The sequence below is a fragment of the Carex rostrata genome, chromosome 12 (assembly GCF_964058835.1).
Source record: "Carex rostrata chromosome 12, lpCarRost1.2, whole genome shotgun sequence".
Lineage (NCBI taxonomy): Eukaryota > Viridiplantae > Streptophyta > Magnoliopsida > Poales > Cyperaceae > Carex > Carex rostrata.
The window spans coordinates 3,771,772-3,799,357 of record NC_135929.1 but is presented as its reverse complement, the minus strand read 5'-3'; the positions used below and the strand labels follow the sequence as shown (position 1 = coordinate 3,799,357).

The window sequence follows — 27,586 nt, the reverse complement described above, 5'->3', positions numbered from 1 at the left end:
GCCACAAACACCCAACGGTAAACAGGGTTTGTCAAGGCAACAAAGGCTGGTTCTGAGTATCAAAAAGACAATTACGGACAAAAATATGGATGCATTGATCTTCTAATGTATTTGAGAAACATAAATTGTTCAAATAATTTGAGAAAATAATACACGGTGACTTGTTCTTAGTATGTGAACTCCGAAGTCATAACCAGTATGCCATATCCCCTGCAAAAGGAAAAACATCACCGAGTCCATATAACATTGTAATTCCAACACAGTCTAAGCAAACATTGTAACCACAAAAACACATGACTAAGTACATGAGATCCGTTTGATCTGATATATAGATTGAAACACCCATTCAGAAGCCTTCGGGCACCTCAATTCAACCAAACAAAAAAGATTAAAAAAAAAGGGAAAAAATAAAACACCATCATTTATTCGAAAATTATGAAACTGCTAAAACACCTCATGATGATGAGGTGAAGAAGTCTTTGAAAGTGGGCAGCTTGAACTCTCCCTTGGTTGAAAGCGGAATGGTGAAGTTGCCCACCACAGGGAGGTCAATCGTCAGCCCGACTTCAAGCTCGTAGTCGATGTCCCAATCGCTGCCAATGTCTTTCATTATGGAAATCAAGAAGTCATACGGCACTTTCATTGGCAGCTCCAGCTTCGTCACGCCACTTGCAACTATCCACCCTGGATCAGGAAGCGTCCCAGAAGCAATCACCCTGTTTATTTAATTTTTTTTTTTAATCACAAAGTAGGAGTTAGTTATAGGGGTGTGAGTATTTCGTAAACTTATTGGGTACGGATACGGGTAAAGATTTTTTTTCCGTTATTAAAACGGTAAGGGTACAGGTAAAACCTATTTCGTACCTATTACCCGATTGGGTAATTATATAAAATATATATTATATATCTTAATGAGCATTGAATTATTATTCATCTCCAACCGTCCAACTAGTAACTACTCTTGATATTGAAAAACAAAATTTATTAAATTTTCTAAGTTGAACAATTGACCATTTATATAGCTGTGTTAAACATAATTCACCGTTAAAGTACTTGAATAATTGACCATTTTGCTTTTATTTGCATGCCTGATATTTTTCAATTAAATAACATAGATATTTGTTTTTTAGAATTTGTGTTTTGATAAAAAAAAAACAATTTAGTTGGAATTAATTTTCATATTAGTAATGTGATTATATATGTGACAAATAAATGTGTCTTAATGTTTTATTTAATAAATAATAAAAATAATTATTATACAAGTATTAACCGTTATTTATCTGCTACCGTTTCGTTACCATTTCATTATTCGACAACTACAACGGGTAAGGGTAGAGTACAGATAAGGCAATTTGTAACGGATAAGGATAGAGTACGGATAAGAATAATTTGTGACATGTACGAGTATGAAAATGCTTCAACCCGATCCTTACCGTACCCGTTGACACTCCTAGTTAGATAGTGTTCTTAAAAAGTTTTCACCAAAAGAATTCTTCAAGTGGTATGCGAAAGATGTAAATTATTGTATAATTGGGTGTTAAAATCAATGCAAAAGACTTTTCACAGCAGATGAGGTTGTCCACAGATCGGCCTCATGTTTTATTCCTTGTAAAATGTTGTAAAATATATATATGGTACAAGCATCTGGTTGCTCAATAGTTGAATTTTTTTATTTTGACAATGATTTCAAGTGTACTTGCTTCTTCCCAGAACCAAATTCATTTCTTTTATTCTTTAAAAAAAAGGGTTTTATATTATCATTTCTCTTTTTTTAGGAATCAAATAAAGTAGTTATCTTCTAAATTAAATAAGAAAAAGTTAAATCATGTTATATAACCGATATTCCAACAAAAGAAAATAAAGAAATTATATTTACTGGCCCGCACCAAACTAGTATGTATATAATATATTCACATTGATTTCAGCCTTAATTTAGCTCCATCTACTAATAGGGAACTAAATGAGCTGGACAAGAACTAACCACCTTGGTAATATTAATTGTCCGCAAAAATTATTGCCAATTTTCTGCTAATTAAGACATAATCCAACGGGAATTAAGGACATCATTAATTAAGATTGCAAACTTACAATGAATCAACGATCCATCCAAAGTTTTACCATAGTGTTTTTTTTTATCTTGCTATCGTTGACGCAATATATACAACAAATACGAAACAAATTAGCTTTGAAACCATACTAACAATTAATGTCAACAAAATCACAATCCTAACAATTTGACCTTCCACTATCAACACAAACACGTTCTATTACAATTTGATCAATCCGTTGACTTCTAGTTGTATTACAACTTGACCTTCCACTATTAACCCAAACACGTTCTTCTATCCCCATTTCACAATCCCACAGGAAAAGGAAACTACAAAATGTTGAACACCATTTCGCGTGCAGATCTGCTCTAAATAAATAAATAATAATAATAAGTGAGAATGAATTACTTTTCACCACTTTTGAGGGAATAGGAGATGTCGCAAATGGGAAGGCGATGAGAGTAGGGATTGGTGACATCGATCTCGCTGTGGAGCGTGATGCACTCGCGGGTCATGGTCTTGAACGACACCTTTGTCACGCTTCCCTCCGGCATCGGCATGTGTGCAATCTTCTCCGCCACGAAGCCCTTCGCCTTGTCAAACAGGCTCGACATTTTTCTCTCTCTTTCTTTCTCTTTTATTTTCTATTTGTAGGAGGATTAATGGAGACTTTTAGACGGGGGACAATGTATTTTGATGGGAAGAGAGAGGACTTAAACAAGTGTGAGAGGATCGAGAGGCGATGTATTATAAATAGGGATGGGAATATTTCTTAAAAATATAGGTATGGGAATAATGGATAAATGTGCCATAATGAGGTTTGACTTCACGTACTCTATGCCGTAACTGGAAACTATCTTGTGTGTAGCGAGTCTCTGACAATAAGGTTCTTTCTTTATTAGAATTTACTATTATTCTGTGACAGTTACTCGCTGTATGATGTATATTATCGCGCATGCCAGAGGTACTCTAATCTAATGAGTTCTGATCGGGTCTACCGTTTGCCGCGCCGATATCGTTGTGTTGAACGTGTTGGGCCGGTGCTCTTTATATTACAATAAAAAATATATATTTTACTTTCTGATTTTTTTTGGGCTTCGCGGATTGTTCAAGGTCGGTGCTACCTCGCGTCTCCCGTACCATATGCACGTGCACGTGGCGCAACGCCGAGGTCCTGGAAGCCCTGATCGGTTTTGGTTTTCGGACTCCGTTTCGAGATTCGTGCCAGATTAAAACTGACGTCTCAGATCTCATTCTACTCAGTCAGGAACTCGTGTTATTTCTCAACATATACATTGTGCAAAATTATTTTGGCACTAATCGGTTTAAATCCGTGGAATTGTACATTATTTGAGATCACGTATCACATAAATCTTTCATAGGCATTCATTGAAGTTTGACCACCTCCGATTAATCATTTTTTATGGTATGTATCGTTTCCAAACTTTTCGTAAAATAGCATTGATTTCTTCTGAATTGTTCTACTAAGAGTCATTGTTTGTTCATCTCAAAAAAGAGTCATTGTTTGTGGCACTTGGTATAAAACATATATATTTGCACATGTGTACATACTCAACCACACATGCATTGATACGAATTGATGCTACATAATGCACTGGCATACGTTTCATCAGAAAATTTCTGAAAAGTCTACTATTATAATTATGTCTCTATCACGATATATAACAAGCATAAGAATTGACTAAACATAAAACATTCCATTGCTCATAACATCTAAGTGTTTAAATTAAATTTTCTTAGTCTTTCAGATATCATATTTAAATTATGGTTTGCTATTAAAATGTGTAACTGATTATTTTTAGATTTTCAATATTGTCCTTGATTTATCGAATAGTCAAAATCAAATTTAAAATTTCTTTACTAAGATATTTGGAGCAAATTTTTAATAAAATATATTTTTAGCATGAGATAAGAATTAAAATTCTGAACACATTTTCAGCGGCACAGATTGACTTTCAAATATAATATTATATTTTAACAACGATTGATTGTGTACCTGAATCGTTCTCGTATATATCTAATAAATAACTTGAGAAAACAATCCTGAGTATGGCTAATATAACATCAGTGTCATTTCAGTCTATATAACATCAATTCTAAAATCTATCAAATCGAGTTCAAATTGTGAATCCAAACCGTTCAAACTAATTTATTTTATGAGTGATGCGTTTACATGCAAACTTTTTATATTTTCAAGTTATTTTAGTATCAAATCAAGCGGTAAAAAAATTGAAAAATGAATGTATTAAAATTAACTTAAAAACTCACACATTTGACCGCTTGACTTGATATCAAATAAACTCAAAAACTTATAAATTTTACATGTAAACGCACAACTAATAAAGTAAATCGGTTTGGATTCACCATTTAAACTCGATTTAATAGGTTTTGAAGTTAGTGTTATATAGACTGAAATAACACTGATGTTATATTAGCTATACTCAACAATCCTTATCTACAGCCACTAGAAACTATTGCAACAAACTATGGATTGATCATGGACCAAATTATAAAGGACCATTTAGGAAAAAAAATTATTTGAACCCTAATTGATTAATTGAACAGTCTATGAACGCTGTTTTTTTTTTCGACGGAGGATATGTAAGCATGAAGAACAATACACAGATGTAAAGCGAAATGCATTCATGCGCCACATGAGCTTCAAATTCAATCCGTAAAAGTTGTTGGCGGGAGCTGAGCAGTTGACGGCTCAATCTGATGTGATTCGTATACAAGTGTGATTCATTGGGGGAGTGTGTATCCTCTGAGATGAGTAAGGCTACAGTGCTGCGGTTTTTTTTTTTTTTTTTGAAGAATAGTGGTATTACCACCGATTTCATAGAAATCAAGCATATCTGATATGGTATCTAAAATAGGTACCAAAATCAAATATGAAAAGTCATACATCAAGTCACCATCATGAAACATAAAAGCATACACATAGAGATAGTATAGAGCAAAGCTAAAGTTGGAAATTAAAATGAATACTAAGCAAAAGAACAAGTCTAAAAAAACAATCATATCATAGGAGACTAGTAATCCAATAAATCCTCATCCGACATCTCTTCTCCAGACATATGATCTGGGGGATTGCCGGATCCAAGAGCTTGAGAGGGGTCCTCTTCTGCCTCCAAGAGCTGATCTGGAAGGTCCTTAACATCACATGGAAGCATTAGACTTAATTGTAAGTATGAATTGTTTGAATTAGACTTACACCAAAAAGTAGCTAAAGAGATTATCTTAAAACCTAATGATTTAGCTGAGATAGGAGTAGTACTATCATTAAAAATAACTCGATTTCGTTCTAACCATACATTCCATAAGATAGCTCCTCTTAACAATTCTACAAGTAGTCTGTCTTTTAAGGGGATAGAAGCATCAAGTAACCATAAATCATCTAAAGAATTACATGTAAAAGGGAATGAATTGTATGTTGCAATCCAATTCCATATCAAGCATATATATGAACAATGTATAAATAAATGGTCAGCGCTCTCATGTTGGTCACAAAATGCACAAGTAAGATCTCCTGACCATCATTTTTTTTGCCAAGTTAACCTTAGTGATAATTTTATCACGTCGGACAAGCCAAAGAAATATTTTGATTTTTAAAGGGATGCAAGATTTCCAAATGGTATCATACTCAGAATTTGAAATACCACCATATTCTAACCATTTATAAAAAGAATGAACAGTAAAATGATCATCTTGTGACCATCGCCATATCAATTTATCTTTCAAATGAGAAGACAAAGTAAAATGCTAAAATTTATGGTGCAAAGTAAGTAATTCTTCTCTATAAATACTAGTTATTTGCCTTTGAAAAGACAAATTTAAATGAGAAGTAGAGAATGCCTCAGCTACAGAAATAAATCTATCAATAACAATAGAATAAAGGTTTGGAAATTTATATTTGAAGGTATTTTCACTACACCATCTATCCAACCAAAATGAAGTTGTTTTACCGTTACCTATTTCTTTATTTAGCCCTAAATTGATAACCACATGATCTTTTAAGATTGATCGCCAAAATGGTGAACAAAGAGAAGTAGTAGTTCTAATTCCATATTTACTAAGCAAAATATTTTTTCATCTACCAGAAACAGAATTATTCAGAAATCGATACCACCATTTAGCCAGAAGGGCCTTATTCATATGCTAAATTTTTATTTTTTTAAATAGGTAGAAAATCAAATATCTGAATGATGCAGAATTTTTTAGATAAAGTGATTTTCTACTTATCTAAAAAAATAGTAAAATTTGGTCTCCAAATACATATTAATATGAAGAACAAGATGAATGGTTCGGATGGACTGTTAGGATTTTGAAAACTCGAATATTGAGCTGTAGCACCGTAGCTCTCTATGCAACCCATAGCACTGTAGCCTTACTCCCTCTGAGATATCTCAATTTTTGCGTATTTTTGCGTGACCGATGTGTTCGGTGCCTTATTCGGGGATAGCACAGGGGCAGTATTACTTGTGCTTTGATATTCATGCAGAACGTATTTGAACGGTTGTGATTTAAAAAAAAAAAACGCTAAATTCGAGAACAATTCTAACAAGATATAACTCAGAGGATGTAAAAAATGAAGTTGATTTCAGAAATTTAATTTTAGAGGATGCGAATTCGGCCCAGATAATTAGTTTCCTTAATTGGGCCGAAATTTCAGAAATTTATAAAGTTGGTATTTTTTTTGTGTGTGGCAAATAATTAGCCCGTTCCATGGAAAATTTAATCAATAAGAACAATTTTTTTTACAGTGTATATCATGTTAGAATTGTTCTATGGATCAAAATCATTTGAACTTAAATTAATATATTCTGAAATTAAATATAGATAAATCTAACTCGGCTGCATGAATAAATGGGCTCAAAATTATCTACTTGCATCTGGATAAGTAACTCTGAAAATATTCATATTAATAGGTGTGCGATCAAGTGGTGAGGGGGAACTTATTCATGATATTATAAATGAGGAGGGATCCGATTACATCTTTTTTTGGTGACACTGAATTACACTCTTCATTTTTAAAGTTTTCAAAGTTCAAACAGTCGATCCAAACCGTTCAACTTGTTGGATATGTTAAAATGTGCTTGCAGATCAAATTTTGCATTTTTTGGAATTTTTGTACTATTTATTAAGTATTTAACAAAATCGTTATATTTAGACCGTTGAATTTTTGTACCCATCTTAATAAATAGAAAAAAAATTCAAAAAAATGTAAAATTTGATCTCCAAGCACATTTTAACATATCCAACAAGTTGAACGGTTTGGATCGACTGTTTGAACTTTGTAAACATAGGGTGTAATCCGGTATCACCAAAAAAAGGGTGTAATCGGATCCATCATTATAAATATACATACACAATTTATTTTTCAGTTGGCTATTTTGTTTGCACTATTTCAGAAATCGAAAGAGAGAAAGAGAAAGGAAATATAGGATTATCAGTCGGTACTAACGCTACGGCTCGCAGTTGTTTGTCAAATTATTTGTGCGGATACTAGTAGACACGTAGTTGTTATTGTTACGTAGATTCGACATGAGATTACTACTAGAGTTCGAAGTAAAGATGATTGCTGCTAGAGCTCGAAGTCTCCGCCTCTCGTGTAATGATAAATTCTATCTTAGATTTAATTTACACTCATATTCTGTTTCAGACAAAAATTAATTGACTGAACTAAATTGAATTAAATTGTTGAACAATACTCTACCGGGTTTCCAACATATCAGTCATTTTAAAATGTCGATTAAAAATTAAAAAGTTCAAAAACTCAAATGAAAAACTCAAATGAAGAATCATTATAGATATTATTATTATATTTCACCTCCATTTTTATGAAAAAAATAATTAATTAAACTTACTGCTAGTGTTATGTGACAAATTATAGATAGCTAATAGCCGATGGACTAGTACATCGAGAATATTTGTTTAATAGACTGCAAATGTATTACCGAGTCAAGAACGACTCTCTCATAAAAAGGGAAAATATTTGCGGTCAACCTCTCAATATTTCTGGTAGCTAATTTTTTCATGTTAAATCTATAGATACATAATTGGTTATATTTGACCATTTAGTTATTTTTTTATAAATTTATAGTGGTAAATAAATGATGTGATTGTGCCTTTTAACATTAAATTACTTAATTATTTAAAAAAATATTGTTCTTATAAATATTTATTTAGTATTTTAATGTTTAATAATTCTCGTAAATACTTATATGATTATAATTTCACAAAGTGGCTGATTGTACGGAAACACAGGGGTAGAGCTACAGCCATGCAGGAGTAGGCAGTTACCTACCCGTAAATTTTCAAAAACGCTACCATACTCGTATATATTTGGGTTAGAGTTGAATTTTATTTATTTCTGAATTAAAATTTTTACTACTGCCTACTTCTAGATTTTCAAAAACGCAATTATACTCGTATATATTTGGGTTAGAGTTAAGTTTCCGATTTTTTTATTTATATCCAAAAAAAAATATAAATTTAAAAAACTAACCAAACCTCTTGTCAATTTCGAAAACTACCCAAACCGGAAATTTTTTTTCCGGTTTTAACACCAATTTCCGGAAAAAAAAATTTCAGTAAATGGATATTAAAACCGGAATAATTTTTTCTGGTTTTAGAATTTTTTTTTTTCAAAAACCAGAATAATTTTTTCCGGATTTAGGATTTTTTTTTTTTAGGAAAAAAAATTTTCCGAATTTTTTTTCTGATTCTTTATTTTTCATTTTTCAGTTTTTATAATTTATTTATTTTTTGTATTGAAGTATTACAAATATTTAATATTTTTTTTTAAAATAGATGGAATACTATATAATTTGATTTATTCGAAAGACTACTACAAATAATCCGGATCAACATTTTTCATGCCGGATTTTTTAAATTCAACGATCGGTATTTTCAAATTATTTTCAAATCCTGCATGAAAAATGTTAATCCGGATTATTTGTTGTAGTCTTTCGAATAAATCAAATTATATAGTATTCCATCTATTTTAAAAAAAAATATTAAATATTTGTAATACTTCAATACAAAAAATAAATAAATTATAAAAACTGAAAAATAAGGAATCTGAAAAAAAAAATCTTAAATCCGGAAAAAAATATTCCGGCTTTTTAAAAAAAAAAACAAATCCTAAAACCGGAAAAAATTATTCTAGTTTTAATATCCATTTACCGGAAATTTTTTTTTCTGGAAATTAGTGTTGAAACCAGAAAAAAAATTTCTGGTTTGGATAGTTTTTGAAATTGACAAGAGGTTTGGTTAGTTTTTTAAATTTATATATTTTTTTGGATATAAATAAAAAAATCGGGTCTCTATCGGTTCTTTCAAAAAAAAAAAAAGAATTTAGATTCTGCCTACTCCTGAACTGGACCTCAATTCTCTGTGAATCAGTTGAAGACGTTTGAATAAGAAACTTTATCAGAAGATCGTTGATTTACAATTTAGGACAAAACGGTGAAGTGTTTTGGAGGAGGCGGCGTGATGTTGGGAAAGAGTCCTCTGAGATATCTCATATTTTGCGTGGCCGACGTGAAAATATGTATGCGTGAAAAATAATAAGTGTGCTAATATTTAGGGCTGGCAAAAAAATCCGTAGTTCGTGATTCGATTCGAGTTTGATTTGAGTTAATTCGATTTGAAATTAGTTCGAATTGAAACGAACAAAACCAGGTTCGGTTCAAAATTAATTCAAACCAAATTCAAACTAGGTCTGGTTCGATCGAAATGGATTCGCGAATTTTTATGGTCTGAATTTCATAATAACATCGGCCGTTCATTTACCTGATGAAATTAGAACTCAAGGCAGAGAGTCATAATTTAACCTAGCCGACGCTCCCTGGCTCTCAAAACACTCAATTCTTGTACTCTCAAAATACTCAGTTCTTGTATGATTACTTGTTTTACTGCATATTTCAGTTCTTGTATTTAATTCTCTTTTTACGATTATTTGTTGTGATGTATTTTTTCATGAATAATTTTTCAACTTAAAAACATTCATTTTATACTTTGATGTCACACTGAAGCTCTTTTTTGAGTACCGTAGTAGCAATTGTGAGAGTTAATGGAGCAGCTATCAATCTTGCACTTGTCTATGCTCAGTTGGCAGGATTATAGCAACTAACAGCTAATAAACTAGTCCATAATTCATTAGTGTGAATTCGTGAAAGGCAAAATAAAGCTGTGTGAATTGTCTTGAGAGAATGAAATTAATGTATAAACTACCGGTATAACTAGGACTGCTAAAAAAAAAATTTAGTTCGTAATTCGATTTAATTTCGATTCGAAAAATATGTAGTTCGCAATTAATTCGATTCGAAACAAATCAAACCCAATTCGGTTTAAATCTTATTCAAATCAAACTCAAACTATGGATAGGTTCGTTGCCACCCCTACTAATATGTATGCGTGGAGGACGTTTTGAGGATCCAACTAATTAATATCACTATCTTCTGGGAATGCCTGTCCCCCTTTTCTAAATCAAACTAATGGTTATGCCTGCCCCCTTTTCTAAATCATAACAATGATTAAGCCTGCCCGCTAAAGTACCGACTGGGACAGCTGATCGCTTGGTAGATCTCAAGAAACAGTACCAAAACCTATTAAGGCTCGTTGAAAAACATCCTCTTTCATTCGGATTTGATGATATATCCAGCCCTTAGGTCAATTTTTGAAAACATCTGCTACGATCCTACAAATCTTCATTAAGTCCATAAAGATGGTTGTCGTGATATAAATGGCAACAACAACAAAAACATTTGCATTCATGACTATCTAATTCGTGCCGCACAAGCAGATAGACCATAATTAAAGATGGTTGTTAGATGCACTAAAAGTGTTAATGAGACGTGTGGATGAGACAGATATAATTTCGGTATTTATATTTGTTTGAATTTAATTTTACCTCTACATTATTCCTATTAATTAGTATTCTGGAACTATCCGTTCGGAATGGAAGCAAACTGGTCGATACAAAATGTATTCAGACGGATAGACAAGTGTTCAGTTCCGGTTAGCAACCGTTCCAAAATCCAAACAAATCAGTTTCATTCGCTCTAGAGAACATCTGGATAGTTTTCATTCCAAACAGATGCTAACCGTATGGACAAGTAATACATAATTGGGATGAAATATACTATCCGTTCAAAACGGGCATAAATATTATGAACGGTTAGTTTATAATTAAGAGGTGTAAACTTCAATAGTCTTTTGATAATCTCAAATCCACTTGACTAATCTACTTCTAGATCTAGTTAGAGTGTTTGGTTTGTTGTTCTATAATTTGGAGATCTATTTTAGTATTCCCTTCAAATAGCCATGTGACTTCCCACTTGTAGGGCATTAAGGACTCACCGGCTCGAGTGTTTGTGCTCACCATATAACTATAGTTGTATGACAATCATCTTCGTTAGCATTTTCCAACTCGAGCTTCTAGGCTCACCTTGTACACATGGGCGGAACCATGATTTGAATTTGAAGGGGAGGGGGCGAAATTTTTTGGGGGTTTTTGGGGATGCTAATTAGTATGCATTTGTAAACAACTGTGTATAAATGGTTGATGCATGTATATATGGTTTCAACATTCATAGTTTGATTGGGGGGGGGGGGGGGGGTGCTTGGCCCCCGCTTGCACCCCTCCAGTTCCGCCCCTGCTTGTACACGAGTTAGGCTGTGACTTTCCATGTGTGTTGGGCTCACATGTCAAGGGTTATATCATTTCTTTTTAGGTAATAGAAAAGGCGCACCAACGAGGTTCGCGCTACCCCGGAAACGTAGCATTTAAAGCCTAACTTCGTTAACATTCCGCGTCGATCTCTCTTACTCTTATCTATTTACATTTCATTTTTGATTGATTGTGATTGTTGTTTGTTTACCAACTTTCACGAAAAATGTCTAAGGTACTTTAAGACACCGTATTCACCCCCTGTAAGTTCTGTTAGGGACAACACTATTAAGACTTTTAAAATAACTATTAAGATTTTCTAAAAACATTATTAAGACTTATAATAAGCACTATTAATAATTATAATGTGGGATATAAAATCTTGGAAAAAAAGAGACACGAATATAACTCAAAAATATTTTATTATGAATCTCATTTAAAAGAGAAAATCGAGTAAAAGATATTTGTAGTTTTATATTCATAAAAATTATCACAAACCATCGGAAAATTGAATGATAATGACTGGAGAAAAAAAACTATATAGTGGATGAAATGAATCTTTCATTTTTTTTTTGGACTTGAAGACAAATTGAAAGAAAAAGTAATTATCACCATTAAGATTTGGCTAAAGCACTATACAAACTAGAATATTCATTCTTGATTTTCTTTAATCTGATCAGCTCTGACTTTTAATTTTGAATATAGTAGGCGTTAGAAGTTATAAACTGTCAAAGTATTTGACCGTTAGAGTTGAAAAACTATTGAAAGATTATAGTTCGGGGACTATTTTCACGTCTCTTAATGTAAATATAAAAGTTTATCATGTATGATTTGATAAATATTTATATTTATTAGTTACCTCTCACAGGATAACGGAATGATATAATTTTTACTCATATTTTTTCGATAAGTCCATGAAGTTTGTTCAAAATAATTTTCACATACAAAATATATTTTCAGTGCTTCTTGCTTGTCTAAGATCCTACTTTTACAGTTGTTAGGTCGAAGACCAAATTATACAATTTTTAAAATTTAATTACTACTTTTTTAAATAATAAAAAATCATTATTTGGGATGATTCAAAATCTTTAAATTTGATTATTTTTTGCATATCTACAAAGATAATAAAAACAAACTCTAAAATATATATGTCAAATTCGATCTCCAAAGTATAATTTTATATAGAAATTATATTTAACGGACAAATTAATTATTTGAGCTTTATTAAAAAATATATATATTCATCCATAACACAGGTCATTCCGCACTTTGCAACGTGACATTTTGCTTTATAAATATCCATCTGACCCCGAATATAATACAAATCAATTAAATAAATAAATATATTTTATTGACACTCCTAACATACATTCCAATCCATGGTGTTGTTTATAATTGTCAATGACCTGTCGGTTTAATACCAGCCGATAACAGATTTTGTTGTTTAGGACTGCAACTAGGGTTGTAAATGAGCCAAGTTTGAGCGAGTTATCCTCAACTCGTACTCAGCTCATTTAGTAAATGAGCGAGTCAACTCGAGTTGGAATATTAAAAATGAGTTGGCTCACAACTCGTTTATAACTCGTTTGACCAATTAATTTTCTTCGTTATAATTATATATTAGTAATAATTTATCTAAACACAAACAATTCAAATAATTTAGTAAGAATTTATCTAAATACAAATAATTCAAACATAATTAACATGATAACTAACAAAATAAAAAAAATCCAAAATAGCAGCTTATAAGTAATTTAGAAGAGCATGAGATTTATTGTGATAAATTTTGTATAACTCGAGTTGTTAATGAGTGAATTCGGGTATGCTCAAATTCAACTCATTTATTAAATGAGTCAGCTAACTCGAGTTGAAACTGACTCGAATTATAATTGAATAAGTTAAAATGAGCAGTTAGTGAGCGAATTACGAGTTTAAGCAAATTTGTACAGCCCTAACTGCAGCCCATACCTAATGTTATATATGTTCGCTTTCATACACGAGTCTAACCGAACCCCACGTGCCCCTGCACACCGACCTTTCGAGTATTCGACCAACAAAGTTACAAGGAAAAATATCAAACGCACAGATGTGGGAATGAAATCAATTCCCACCGAAGTTGCTCTCAACTAACAGCCCGTCATTTTGCTGAAATCTCCGCTCAAAGCCTTCTCTCTTGCTTTCACGCTGTCGGGGTGGCTTTATCTCCAACGGCCACTTCCTCTTGCTTCCTCTTTTCTAATTCCAGTCTATTCCCACACGCCACCTCGCGAGCAACAATGATGACCCACTCACAGATAACAAAATAAAAGGACAGACATCTCAATTCTCAAGCCTCGTTAATTTCGCCACGATCGAATCTGTTTTTCATCCTCTGAGGCTACTGTTTCTTATTTCTGGCAAGTGTTAAACCCTCCTTAACTACTGTTTTTTTTTTCTGTAACGATGTTACTGGATCAATTCAATTTCGCCAGATCGGTGCATTGGAGATTTAGAGCGAAGAATTCTTTATTAAACCCTCTTTAACTACTGATCACTGTCATTTCTTACTGTTTTGTAGTGACTTTACTGAATTGATTATATTCGCCAGATCGGTGCATTGGAGATTTAGATCAGAATACGCTTAGTAAGTTAAAAATGTGGGGACGTTCACTTCCCTCTTCTCCAAGAAAGGATTCTCCCTCCTTGGATTTTTTTTTGTGTGATTTTGAACTGAGTTTTTAATTTCTGATTATTGCAATCTATGTGCTAGTCTTTTATATTTTGCTTACTGTAATTAGATTTCATTTCGAATCAAACATTGACCGAATTTGGCGAGATTGATTTAATGAAGCAATTGATCGAGGCTGGGCAAAGGCACCGGTCCTGGTCTAGATAGTGTCAAACTATACCTGTTCGTATTAAATAGTATGACTCACAAAAAAAGTCTAATCAATCATTATTTAATCAACATTTTTTTAAGAAATAAATATCTCTATCAGACATTAGATAATGTCAATTGCTATTTTTCTTTTAACTTTTTGCTAAAGGTAGAGGTGTATTGATTCAACATCTAGTATATAAAATTGCTTGAATAATCTTTCAGGAAAAACAAAAATTCTCATCGATACTCTACGACTTTTTCCATTTCCTGGTGCTTTGCTTCCAGCTTATGTTTTTTATTTTAAATGTCTAGGATAGAAGAAAAGTAAAAGGGAATAATGAAAGTATTGCAAAATTTTTCCCCATTATGATTATTCTTTGTTCTTCTATTAATGCTATTTAAGCTGAGAGGGCATCAACCTATGGTGAATTAGTCAATTGCCAACTGATCGGATCCTCGGTTTTCAATGGAGGCATCCAGTAGAAACCCTTTATTCTCTCTGGTCTTAATCACAATCCTCAGCAGTTGGAGATGTGTTCTTTCAAGTTCTTATTTGATTGGCATGGGCAGCCACGACATAACAGGGCCGGCTGCTGATGTCAACATGATGGGGTATGCTAATGCTGAGCAGACTGCTGCTGGGATCCACTTCAGGCTGAAGGCACGAGCATTTATTGTGGCTGAACCTGATGGGGGAAACCGTGTCGCATTTGTGAATCTCGATGCATGCATGGCCTCTCAGATTGTGACAATTAAGGTCATTGAACGACTGAAATCAAGGTATTATTTATGAGTCTATGGATGACATTACCAGTATTTAATCATTGCATCACACTGTATCATACCAAACAATTCATTTTTGACGCTGGACTAGTTAGATTCATGTTGATACCTGATCAGCAGTTGTTTTATTTTTCTAAATCTTTCTTTAGTTGCATTTACCTGGTTGTATAGCTAAATCAGGTTTAAGGGATTCAAAATTTGTAAATTGAAAGAATATCTTCAAATCTGGTGGAATTCAAAATCGGAATTGAAGAAACATGCAAATTCAATATAAATTACAGCAGATATACTTTAGAGTTAATTTTTTTTTTTTTTTTTATTGTTGATCATTGTATCTGACACGAGTACCAATTAATGGCAGGTATGGCAATCTGTATACTGAGAACAATGTGGCTATAACTGGGATCCACACTCATGCAGGGCCTGGTGGTTACCTCCAATATGTAGTCTACATTGTAACCTCTCTTGGCTTTGTTCGTCAATCTTTTGATGTACTTGTTGATGGGATTGAGAAAGCCATTGTTCAAGCTCATGAAAACCTACATTCTGGGGAAATTTATGTCAACAAAGGTAAACACTGATTTATTTTCACAAAAGTGGAACTTATAGTTTACCATCGCTGCAAGTGACTACCAGGATTTGCTCATGCTTGTGACTAAAACCAAACCATTAAACAAGATTCATGCATATGGTACTTTCTGTTAAAATCTGAAATTGCTTCAATGAGCCATTCACTTCTCCAAATTTTCTTATTTCATTTGGAATATTTTGTTCCTTTTGGTGCATTACCATTATATCACCACTTGAGTAAAGCTATTTATCACCATTTAAGCTATACCTGGAAGTAGTTAAAGGTGCAAAATTGAGAGCTTTGTGCGCTTCTCATAAATAATTAGTTTCCTGCAAATTACACATGCTTTTGTATTTGAGAAGAGCACCAACAGCTTTCCAACTGAAACTAATCTGTTGTTGAATATCTTTTGTTATTTGGTAATAACACCACTTATTAGATTAGCGTGTTTAACATGTGTTCTAAGTGTAGACAATTTTTTTATCTGCCTATCATTAAAGTTCCTCTAGTTTATTTGTAGTCCCAAACTGAACTGAAATCAGGAGGGAACTTAAAGCTGTTGTTAATTAATGAGAAGTTGAGGGACAAACAAATGAGGGAACTTATTTTATTGCTTTTAACAGTTGGATGTCAATGAAATTTATTTAAAAAGGGATTTTGCTTGTTATATAAATTCCCAGTAAAGGAGTAAATTCTTGTTCACATTTCAAATATAAATTCTCAACCCTTCCTCTATTAATCCAGATTTACAATTTTCAGGAGAGCTACTAAATGCCGGAGTGAATCGCAGTCCTAGTGCATACTTAAACAACCCAACTTCAGAGCGAAGTCAGTACAAGTACAATGTTGATAAAACCATGACACTGCTGAAATTTGTGGATGACGAGTGGGGTCCAGTTGGTAGTTTCAATTGGTTTGCCACCCATGGCACGTCCATGAGCCGCACGAACTCCCTAATCAGTGGGGACAACAAGGGGGCTGCTGCACGGTTTATGGAAGACTGGGGCGAACAGAATGGTTACCCAAAGCAAAATGCGGGTTCGATAGCAGACCCATTTGGATTCATAATCAAGAAACATCCACGAAGGGTGTCAAACATAGTTCCTCAGCCAAACAAGAACTGTATGTTTTCATAGCCGTTTTTTCAGGCTCTTTTGCAAGAGGATAGGTTATGTGGACAATGATCAAATGGTTCTTAAAATAAAAAGAAAAAAAATAATATATGTCGTTTATCAAATTCGGTGCAATTTGGGGGGGAAAATGATGGATTGTCCATTGAGTTTTAAAAAATTAATGGTTCAGTTTTATTGGCAAATTGCACCAAATTATGTCCTAGAAAATTGCACAACGGATCATCCAAACAATTTCCAAATTGCACTAAATTTCATACACAACTTATCTAAATTATATAAAACATATTTACAATTTTATAATTTTACCAAATTTTGATGGTTGTCAAATAAATGTAGTTGTCAATATATCCCTTCTCCGTTTACAAATGAATACCCAACATACAATGCAAATCAAGCCATTCAAAATTCTGGTTTTAGGTTCAATTTTATTTGAGTAGGTTCTGTAGATATGTAAAAACTATTGCTAATATTGGAACTTTGGCTGATAAAACTAGTTGAACAAGGAGTTTTGTGTTTAAATAAAAAACTTTGTGCTTGTTGCAAATACAGTAAATTATTCAAATTTGTTTTCAGGTGTAAATTATTCATTTTAATATGTTAAAGAACCTACATTACAATTGTCACTAATATATTTATATTTTTCAGTTGATGAATTGATACAGCTGGCTTCATCAATAGAGGCAACAGGTGGGAGGAGATTGTCCAGCATTTCTCAGCGAATCAGAAGCAATGATATGCCAAAATTTGTGTCAGCATTTTGTCAGTCGAATTGCGGTGATGTCAGCCCTAATGTGCTCGGTACCTTTTGCATAGACACTGGTCTTCCTTGTGATTTCAACCATAGCACTTGTAATGGGAAGAATGAGCTCTGCTATGGTCGTGGGCCTGGGTACTCTTTATAAACCTTCTTTTGGAGTATTTCAACTTCAACCCTGCAAATGTCAAAATGCCAAACATAATCAGAATATGATAAATATGATGTATACACCTGAAAAATATAAGAAACACCACTTATTTCTCTACAAAGCATATCAAGAAGTATCATATGTGCTCCTAATGTTTATTTCTACTCCAGGGAGGAAAGGGGATGATCTTGCTGTAAAATTAGGAGAGGGGCACAAATGGTTTCCATTGTCATAAGAGTCTGTCATATATTTTCTCACATTTCGTGGGGTATGCATGATTTTTCAAATGTTCTGTATAAGTAACATGATATAATCATTTTCCTTTCGAGGCAGTTGTACCCTCTGTGAGCCCAAAGCATCACTTGTTCCATCTAAAACTAGAAATAATGAAATATCGCATGCCCGACCAAGTTTTTCTGGGAAGTACCCTAGCTGTGCTCCTTCAGTGCCCCTCTGTGAACTCAAAGCATCACTTGTTTCCATCCAATACTAGAAATATCGCATGCCCGACCAACTTTTCTATTGTCATAAGCGTCTTTCATATATTTTCTCACATTTTCTGGGGTATACATGATTTTTTTAATGTTCTGTACAAGCAGCATTATATAATCCTTTTCCTTTCGAGGCATTTGTACCCCTTTTTGAACTCAAAGCATCACTTGTTTCCATCTAAAACTAGAAATATCGCATGCCCGACCAACTTTTCCTTAAATATAGCCTACCTGTGCTCCTTCAGTGCGCACTGTTTTTCTTGATAAAAGTCATGGATCATGGTGGGTTTAGGTTCGGTAATTTGTAAGGTAGGAAGGGTTTTTTTTTCTCTCATTTTCCATCGAAGTACCTGAAATGGTCTTTTTAACTTCTTACTATTTATTGTTAACTGTTTGTAAAGGACGATGTCTCCCTTATCCTCCATTTTATATTCAAATATGCCAAAAGAACCTTCTTTCCTGATTTCTTTATGGTAAAGTAGGGTGCAAGGAGGTTTAGTGTCAATAGTTTTTTAGGAGAGGAGGTACATATGTAATAGAAAACTGCTATAGTTCTTATGTTTCATAATGGTTAATGAGTTGTTTGTTAAGTAGATATTCATGATATATATTGAGATTCTGTAAGAACCCCACAAATAATTATGTTTCTAACTTCATTTTTCTGTCTGTCAGTTACCCTGATGAGTTTGAGAGTACAAGAATTATAGCTGACAGGCAATTTGAGAAAGCTGTGGAGCTGTTTAACAGTGCCTCAGAAAAAATACAAGGGAAAGTTGACTCCAGGCACATCTATGTGGATTTTTCACAGCTTGAAGTAGCTGTTACCTCCAGTAATGGTAAACAGGAGGTGATAAAAACATGCCCTGCTGCAATGGGATTTGCTTTTGCAGCTGGGACCACTGATGGGCCTGGCGCTTTTGACTTCACTCAAGGGGATGACACAGTTGAGTATATATATAATACTCTCCATTTCTCCATTTCTAAATTTCTAGGACATAATACAAATGGCATGTGAAATTCTCAAGTTTCTGTATTGGCTTTTGAGCAATCGAAATTTACTGTTGTAGTCTTTATCTTGATTTGTAGGATAGATATAATTTTGATAGTCACATGGTTATGGTGAACTGACAAAATGGTCCATTGTTGTTGATGTTTTGACCAAAAATGTTGGCAGGTGTCAATATGTTGCAGATACAAATGTTCAGCTTCAAAATGGGAATATTTGAAACTGAATTTCAATACAGGCAATGAGCGATTATACAAGGAACATACAAACACACTTTATTCTCAATTTTATTTCTTTCTTTGTGCCATTTGATACTTAATGTCCGGATATTGGGAATAAATCAGGTCTGAACTGAGTCTTAATTGAGCTCTGTAATTGCACAATAGAATGTTTTGCTGCAAAATTTAAAATCAACACATTGATTGCATAACTGTAGCATAGGATAGGAGATTTTATGTATAATTTATTTATTCAGAATATTTCTTTATCAGGGTAATCCTTTCTGGAGGATAGTACGAAATGTGCTCAAGAGACCTGGAAAGAAGCAGGTCGCGTGTCAATCTCCCAAACCAATTTTACTTGACACTGGTGAAATGGACCAACCCTATGCTTGGGCGGTAAGTCTCACCTAACTTTAACTTAGTATGTGATACTAAGTCCATTTAACAAGAAAATGCCACAAAAGCTCCACAAAAGGAAACAAATTCTTTGAAGAGAAAGTCAGCATTAAAGCATATTTTTCATTTGATTTTTAGCACTTTAGTAATACTCGAGATTAACAAGGATTTAGTGTGATGAAATTATAGAAATGGCGTTGAGATGGATTGACTGTTCATATTTTGAAATTAAATTGAAATGGATACAGAGTTTATATGTGCGGTGCACACGTGTGTATTTGACCAGGCCTTGGGCTTATAACTGTAATTCCTTTATAGCATATCGGATTATTTAAGTCAAAATTAAAGTTGCTAACCCCCCAATATATAGTAAACTAAACTTTAATTCATTTAAGGAATCCTTTGCTATTATGGAAAGGGGAGTTTTCTGAAATTTCAGGGCCTTCTTACCCCCCATGTCCTTCAAACTTCTTATTTCCAATGTTATGAGAACCGGACCGGACATCGAACCACTAAAGCTTCGGTTCAATGGTTCAATGGTTCACTGGTCGGACCGGTGGTTCAACCGGTTCAATTGCTGATTTTTTAATTACTTATATATTTACGATATATATTGTACAAATAAATATTTTTTTATAAAGTGAAGACAAACATACATATTTAATAATAATTATAAATTTGTAGATTAATTAAAATTTTATCCCCAAAATATAATAAAATTACTTCTTTTATCAACAAATGACGAAGGATTTTTTTTTTTGGGAAAAATATAACATCCCACTATTTTAAATTTGTGTATGATAAGTTTACTAAGTTATAAAGATATATGAATGTACAACTTTTCAGTACCAAATTTCATAAAAATGTAATTAATAAAATAATAATAATTATTGTTTTAAGATGTGTATATAAATAATTGTATTGTATACTATGCTTGATTGACTTATTTATAATATTTAAAATACAAGGGTCTTTTATAAAAACTATATGAGATAAAAGTAGTACAGGTGACACATGACAAAAGGTCATACCCTTGTTAACCTAGGAATTCACATCCTCTCTCTCTTCTCGTTATGCGTGAAAAAGTGAAACAGTCTTAAAACCGGGTTTTTTTCTAAGATTGGTTCACGGTTTTTGAATAAAAACCGGTTAAGTAATCCGGTTTTTCCGGTTCAACTCTAGAAGTGATATTTCTACCGAACCGTATAGGTGATCGGTTCTGGTTTTTTTCGGTCCAACCGGCCAGTCCGGTCCGGTTTTGATAACACAGCTTATTTCTAATAGACTTCATACTTTTTACCTTCAATTCAGCCTGCTATACTTCCACTTCAGATTATACGAATTGGGCAAGTTGTCATTCTTGCTGTGCCTGGAGGTAATGAACCCGTCTTGTTATACATCTAGCCTTTTTTTTTTGTTATTTTTGTGTAATTTTTTTATTATCTAATATTGATGCTTGCTGATGTAGAATTTACTACAATGGCTGGGAGGCGGCTTCGTGATGCTGTAAAAACTGTCTTAATAGAACAAGGCAATGGAGAGTTCAACAGCAATGTTCATGTAGTTATTGCTGGTTTATCAAATACATACTCTCAGTATGTTACCACCTTTGAAGAGTACGCGATTCAGAGATATGAGGTTGAATCATTTTGTTTCAGTTGACTAGTTTCTGTAGAAATAATTTCATCCGTATCTCTATAAAAAAAAAATCATTTTTCAAAGAGGAAATATCTCATATGCTGCCCCAAAACATCAGAAATATCACCTGATTTATTCAATTGTATAAAAAAAAAATCTTGTTCTCACCTGATCTTGCTTTGTGCATATTTCAAAATAGGGAAGTTAGGCCTACAAAACATTTGTTCATATGTCAAGAGAGCAGTACTAGGATAGTTTTTCCTATTTCTTTTGCTGAGTTATGTGGAAATATTTTATACAGACATTACAAAAGAGTAATATATTTTCTATTTTCCAGGGGGCATCGACTCTCTATGGTCCCCACACATTAAGTGCATACATCCAAGAATTTAGAAAGCTCGCCTCAGCCCTTGTCAAAGGTCAATCTGTTTCTTCTACTGTATCACCCCCTGATCTCTTAGACAAACAAATCAGCCTTCTTACACCTGTTGTGTTGGACACAACCCCATTTGGAGTCAGTTTTGGTGATGTCAGCACAGATGTCCCTGAAAATTCTAAATTCAACAAGGGCCAAATTGTGAATGCGACATTCTGGTCAGCTTGCCCCCGAAACGACCTCCTGAACAATGGTACCTTTGCACTTGTTGAGATACTGGATAGCAGTACAAATGATTGGGTCCCACTATATGACGACGATGATTGGTGCTTGAGGTTTAAATGGTTTAGGCCAAGCAAACTGAGCTCTCAGAGCCATGCAATTTTGGAGTGGCGAATTCCTGAAAACACCCCAACTGGTGTGTATAGGCTGAGGCATTTTGGGGCATCGAAGAGATTGTTTGGGGGAGTTGGCCATTTCACTGGCCCCTCTCGTGCTTTTGCTGTGCTGTAAGTAGCTTATACTGCCAGTTAGTTTTATGCAATTTCACTTTTGAAGTGAATATTATAGCACGTAATGACGGTGTTAGCCACTTCGCCAGCACCCCTTATGCTTGGAATTTATTTTTTTTTTTTCGCTTGTGCTTCTATGGTTAACTAATTGTTGATTTTGGCTATGTAGATTCTAGTTGTACAGTTTGTTTGTGAGAATCATAACTCGCGGTTACAGAATTCCTTAAACTGATGTCGAAGCAGTCTTTGCAGATCCTTGCCATAGAAATAAGAGAAACTATCATGCTAGTAAATAAATTGAAGCGATAGAATTTTTTTTTAATTATTCAATCTAAATTCTAACAATTAACACCATTTTGGTGCTTTTCCTGCCATCTCATACCATTCTTGTCAACTAAACCAACGATTCATTGTACCATAATACTTGGGTATTAAGCACATATCGCTGACTCCAATTCAAGGACTGAATCTTTGCGTGCTTGTTAAAAAAATTTAGTCCTACGTGTCTTACATCAGAAGCCATTTAATTTAATCAACGACGCTTCTGAGAATATTATTGAAGTTCAGCAAAATATGTCACCATCATGTAATGTACAAGTACTCGTGTAACGAGTGCTTTTTAACAATCCTATCTGATCTTGGTGCAGCTTAGAAGTACCTGGAAAAGACAATTTACATGATCAATCTTTGATCCAGTATTGGACCACAACATCAAAATCAAAATGCAATTCTTGCATGGACCTTTTACATGCACCTAGGTCCTAGGACCAGTAGCTACATCGTTCAACTCAAAATCTGTGATCGTAAATAATTGGGAACAACGTGAAATAAAGTTCATCATTTAGATCCAAACAAAAGTACCAAACGCAAAATTGACACCATAGAGCTAGCTTCCACAGACATGAAACCATCGAAATTTTTATTAATAGGAAATATATTAAATAAATATTGAGATTAGAGAACGTTTTGCGTTTTATAGAGATATAGGGAAACTGTTATGGTTTATCACGGTCTCTGACCGTTATGGCTTATCACGGCCAGCATTAATACTTAATTAATCATCATCAATTCTAACTGAACAGCGCAAGAAAAAAACCGGAAAAAAAATCCTGGCCGTTACTATCTATCACGGCCAGAGGCAGAAAGAAAGAAAAAAAAAGGGCTGGCTGTGATAGCCCATCACGGCCAGAGGTGAAAAAAAAATATTTTTTATTTATTTTCGCGCCTGGCCGTTACTGTTCGTCACGAACAGAGATTTTTTTTTTCCTCTGGCCGTTCCAATCTATCGCGGACAGGGTTTTTTTTCAGTTTTTTTTATGGTTAAATTAGAATAGTTAATCTTGTTAATTAAGTGCTAACTCTGGCCATGATAAGCCATAATGGCCAGAGGCCATGATAAATCATAACGGTTTTTCTATATCTCGATAAAATGCAAAAACATTCTCTAATCTCGATATTTATTTAATATATTTCATATTAATAAAAATTTCGGCATGAAACCATCAAAGCTAAAATCATGAATAGATGTTATCTATTTTTCCTGGTTTAAGGTAATCTTATATCTATTCTAGAATCTCCCAACTTTTATGACCAGGTGATTCAGGCGTACAAACTTTCTTAACGAGAGCTCGGTTCCTTTTTATCTCATGCTTCTTCTTTTAGTACCATGGACAACAACAGGATGAGTAATGCAATTTAATCAAGGTTTAGGCTTGTTTTGTGTGCCAACGGTATAAAATTGTCACGACTGCGTTATACATATTTTAAAAGGCACTTAAATTTTTTTCAGCCGTGTCCTGTTAACATCTTTAAGGGTAGGTGAAAATGTTAATGAAAGAAGCATGATAGCTATAGAATTCTTATGTTATGTCCGTTACTTTTGGTGAAAATAACGAGTGATTTAAGCATGTAAAGTCATCTTGTCTTCTAATTAATCATGCGTGACTTAGTCCTAGAGAGTAGGTGGCTATGCAACCTATGTTAAACTCGAATTTGTACCGATGTCTTGTTCTTCAGGAAGCTATCATTTTCTTGGTAATTTACACACAAAATGCTACATTTCCCGCATTCGAACATCTTCAATTTTTTCCGTGTTGCTCGTTTATTTTTTTTGCCACACATGGATTATTCGAAACAGGGTCTTCAATAATTTTCATGTATTGCTAGTTGTTACCGCCAATGCAACTATTTTACTATGTTCTATTCATGACCTTGCTTGTCCGACATTAATTAAGAACCTGTCCCATATTAATTTTCCTTTCGACATATTTAATGCAAAACTTTCAAATGTCAATTCTGGAGAAAAAAAAAAATTACCCTTTTCTGTTATTGTGAGTTTGTGACTATCATACATTTATTAAAATAGTACTTTCCATGGAAGTATTAATTTTTGGGGTTCTAAAATCTAAAGCATGTTTTGACAACATAAGTGCCACATTATGCTAGATACGAGAGAAAGGAATAGGAAGGAGGAGCTGTTGTTTCTCTCGATTTTGACCCGGTCAAATCAAAAGGAAGAAGAAGGTGATTCGCGGGCAGCGAGGTCAGTGGAACCGGGCAGTGTTTGAGTGCGGAGGAGTCATTGAAGGATAAGTGCGGGCCCAAGCTTGTCAGAACTAATAAGGGATTGGAATCGAGTAAAAACGCCGACAGATGGGGTCTAGTGGTCAGAAATGGAGAAAATCGGTGACGAAATAACTGGAGAATTTCCTGAAGCTGGATGTTCCGAGTTGGTTCTGTTGACGAGGCAAGAAAGAGGTTCATGTGGGACCCACTAGCTTATTCATGTCAAAATTCTTTATCAAACTGCTTTGTTCCGATTATAATCATGGAGATGTGATTTGGGGGTGTGAATGGCTACGGTACGGGTCGGGTGGTGATATTTTTATATTTATATTTATTAAAATTTATTAAAATTGACTTTACTCATATTCAATTCATACTCATTAAAAATTAATTTTATCCTACTCTATCCTTACCTGTTAATATTATCGAGTAATAAAACGATAGTGGATAATAACAAATATTACTAATGTAATAATAATTTTATTATATTTTACAAATTAAACATAAAAAACTTATTCATTTCATATATATGTAATTGCATTTCTAATAAAAAAAATAAATAAATGTACAATCCATTCCAACTAAATTATTTTTTTATAAATGAAGAAAATTCAAAAACACAAATATATATTTAGGTGGGTTGAAAATTGAATGAATTATATATTTAGATTTTATAATTATTTTATAGGATAACGGGTACGAAATAGGCATTACTCTTACTCATTTGGTTAACGAAAAAAAATTCTTATTCATATCCATACCCAATAAACTAACAACAACAAAAAAAATCTTATTCATATCCGTCTTATCGAATACGATATGGGTCAAAGAAACGGCTAAAAAGGTGCCATTGACACCCGTAGATATGAATAGATAAAACCCATTAAACAGAACAATTCGATGCAATTCAATAAGAAATCTGAGTTCCTTTTATTCCCTTTCGTTTATCCATTTTTATCCATTTTTCTCATAATTCATCCGATTTTATCGAATTGTTGTCCAAGGTTCTCTATGATTATGACGCATTATAACTCTATCTAGATATAATTATGTGATAAGGTCAAAAACTCGTAATATCTAACTTGACGACCTATTCAATATTCTTTTTTGTTAGTTAATTAAATAGATATAACAAGCCAAACTATCCAAATTGTCTAAACAAAAGTTCATATGTGCACGACCAATAATAAAAAAAGTGTATTTTGTCACGGAATATTACAAAATTTGTATTAAGATAAATTGAATTTAAATTTGTATTATCCGAATTGTTATTTATTTTTATTTATTTTTTGAGTAAAGGTTAAAGGTCAAGTCACCCAACTATTTAATATTCTTGTAATACAACAAATAATTTTTTTCATCCGGATTTTGAACTTATGACATCTCACATAGAAACTATGTGCCTTTACCACTAGATCAAAGATATATGAATTGTTATGTTATTGTCTTTAATCATATTTCATATATATTGCAAAATTGTCACCAGGATAATTTGGAATTTTTACTTCGGCACAACCATATAAGCAGCTAACGGTATCTCATCAATATTTTGCATTTAATTGGAATTTCATCAGATGGTAACAGTATAATCAATGGATAATTCTAATTGATGACAAGCAATCGGTGGTTAAGCAATAAAGATGACAAGAGATGGATTGATTATTCAAAGGCAGCTCATCAATTTTTTTTAAGTGAAATAACAATGCAACAGGCCACCGAAACCACGGAGAAGAATTGGATTGTATTAATTAAGAGAGTGATTAACTCTGTAATGGTGCTGTTAGAAAGAAAACCATAAAACCAAGAGAGTGATTATATTGATTAGAGGGGCCTCTTCGTTGTATTATTATTTTATTTTTTTTATTTTTACAAAATGATACGGATTAGGCCCCAAGAGAAACAGTGGAAAACGACGCTATTGAAATAAATGAAAATTTCAGTTTGACCTTGAGTTTTCTAAATATTATGAATGTTCAAAGTGTGTACTAAATGAATTAAACAAGAGAAGAGTTCAAATACCACTATTTTTTTGACTCAGTTATATCTCTATTTTTTAAACTTTAATAATTTAATTTATTTTTTTGAAAAATAGTGGTATTTACCACCGATTTCATTGAAATCAAAAAGAGAAAATTTCCTCCATGCCACTCCAAAACTTAAAATTACTTATTTGCTACCCTAAAATCATCAAAATTATCAATTTGCCACAATATACATCTAATATACATCTTTAATTAAAATTATTCTGGAAAGTATTGTATAATAAAACGTATTTTCGTATTTTCCAAAATTACTCTTCATTTGAAGGGATCAAATTTATGTCTCTCGATTAGGGTTCTGACATGGCTTCTCTTCTCCGGCCACGGATGTCTTGATGCCGGATA

At 33.2% G+C, this 27,586-nt stretch overlaps 2 protein-coding genes across 3 annotated transcripts; one reads left to right on the top strand and one right to left on the bottom strand.

Annotated features, from left to right (window-relative positions):
• Nucleotides 1-307: 307 nt before the first annotated feature.
• On the bottom strand, nucleotides 308-2,763 carry LOC144563692 (late embryogenesis abundant protein Lea14-A-like). Its single transcript, XM_078313178.1, has 2 exons — nucleotides 2,457-2,763; nucleotides 308-716 (listed from the first exon to the last, which is right to left on the bottom strand). Exons 1-2 carry the CDS (start codon nucleotides 2,660-2,662, stop codon nucleotides 455-457), a joined length of 468 nt encoding a protein of 155 aa, XP_078169304.1. The 5' UTR covers nucleotides 2,663-2,763; the 3' UTR covers nucleotides 308-454.
• An 11,110-nt stretch (nucleotides 2,764-13,873) lies between these two features.
• On the top strand, nucleotides 13,874-22,853 carry LOC144563362 (neutral ceramidase-like). Of its 2 annotated transcripts, XM_078312826.1 has the most exons (11): nucleotides 13,874-14,141; nucleotides 14,303-14,368; nucleotides 15,009-15,385; nucleotides 15,750-15,958; nucleotides 16,719-17,081; nucleotides 17,738-17,981; nucleotides 19,161-19,431; nucleotides 19,986-20,111; nucleotides 21,423-21,486; nucleotides 21,580-21,749; nucleotides 22,087-22,853. In XM_078312826.1, exons 3-11 carry the CDS (start codon nucleotides 15,072-15,074, stop codon nucleotides 22,636-22,638), a joined length of 2,313 nt encoding a protein of 770 aa, XP_078168952.1. In that variant the 5' UTR covers nucleotides 13,874-14,141; nucleotides 14,303-14,368; nucleotides 15,009-15,071; the 3' UTR covers nucleotides 22,639-22,853. The 2 variants fall into 2 exon arrangements, with proteins under 2 accessions (XP_078168952.1, XP_078168953.1); XM_078312827.1 differs by lacking the exon at nucleotides 14,303-14,368 and having other exon boundaries at nucleotides 13,898-14,147; nucleotides 15,016-15,385.
• Nucleotides 22,854-27,586: the final 4,733 nt, after the last annotated feature.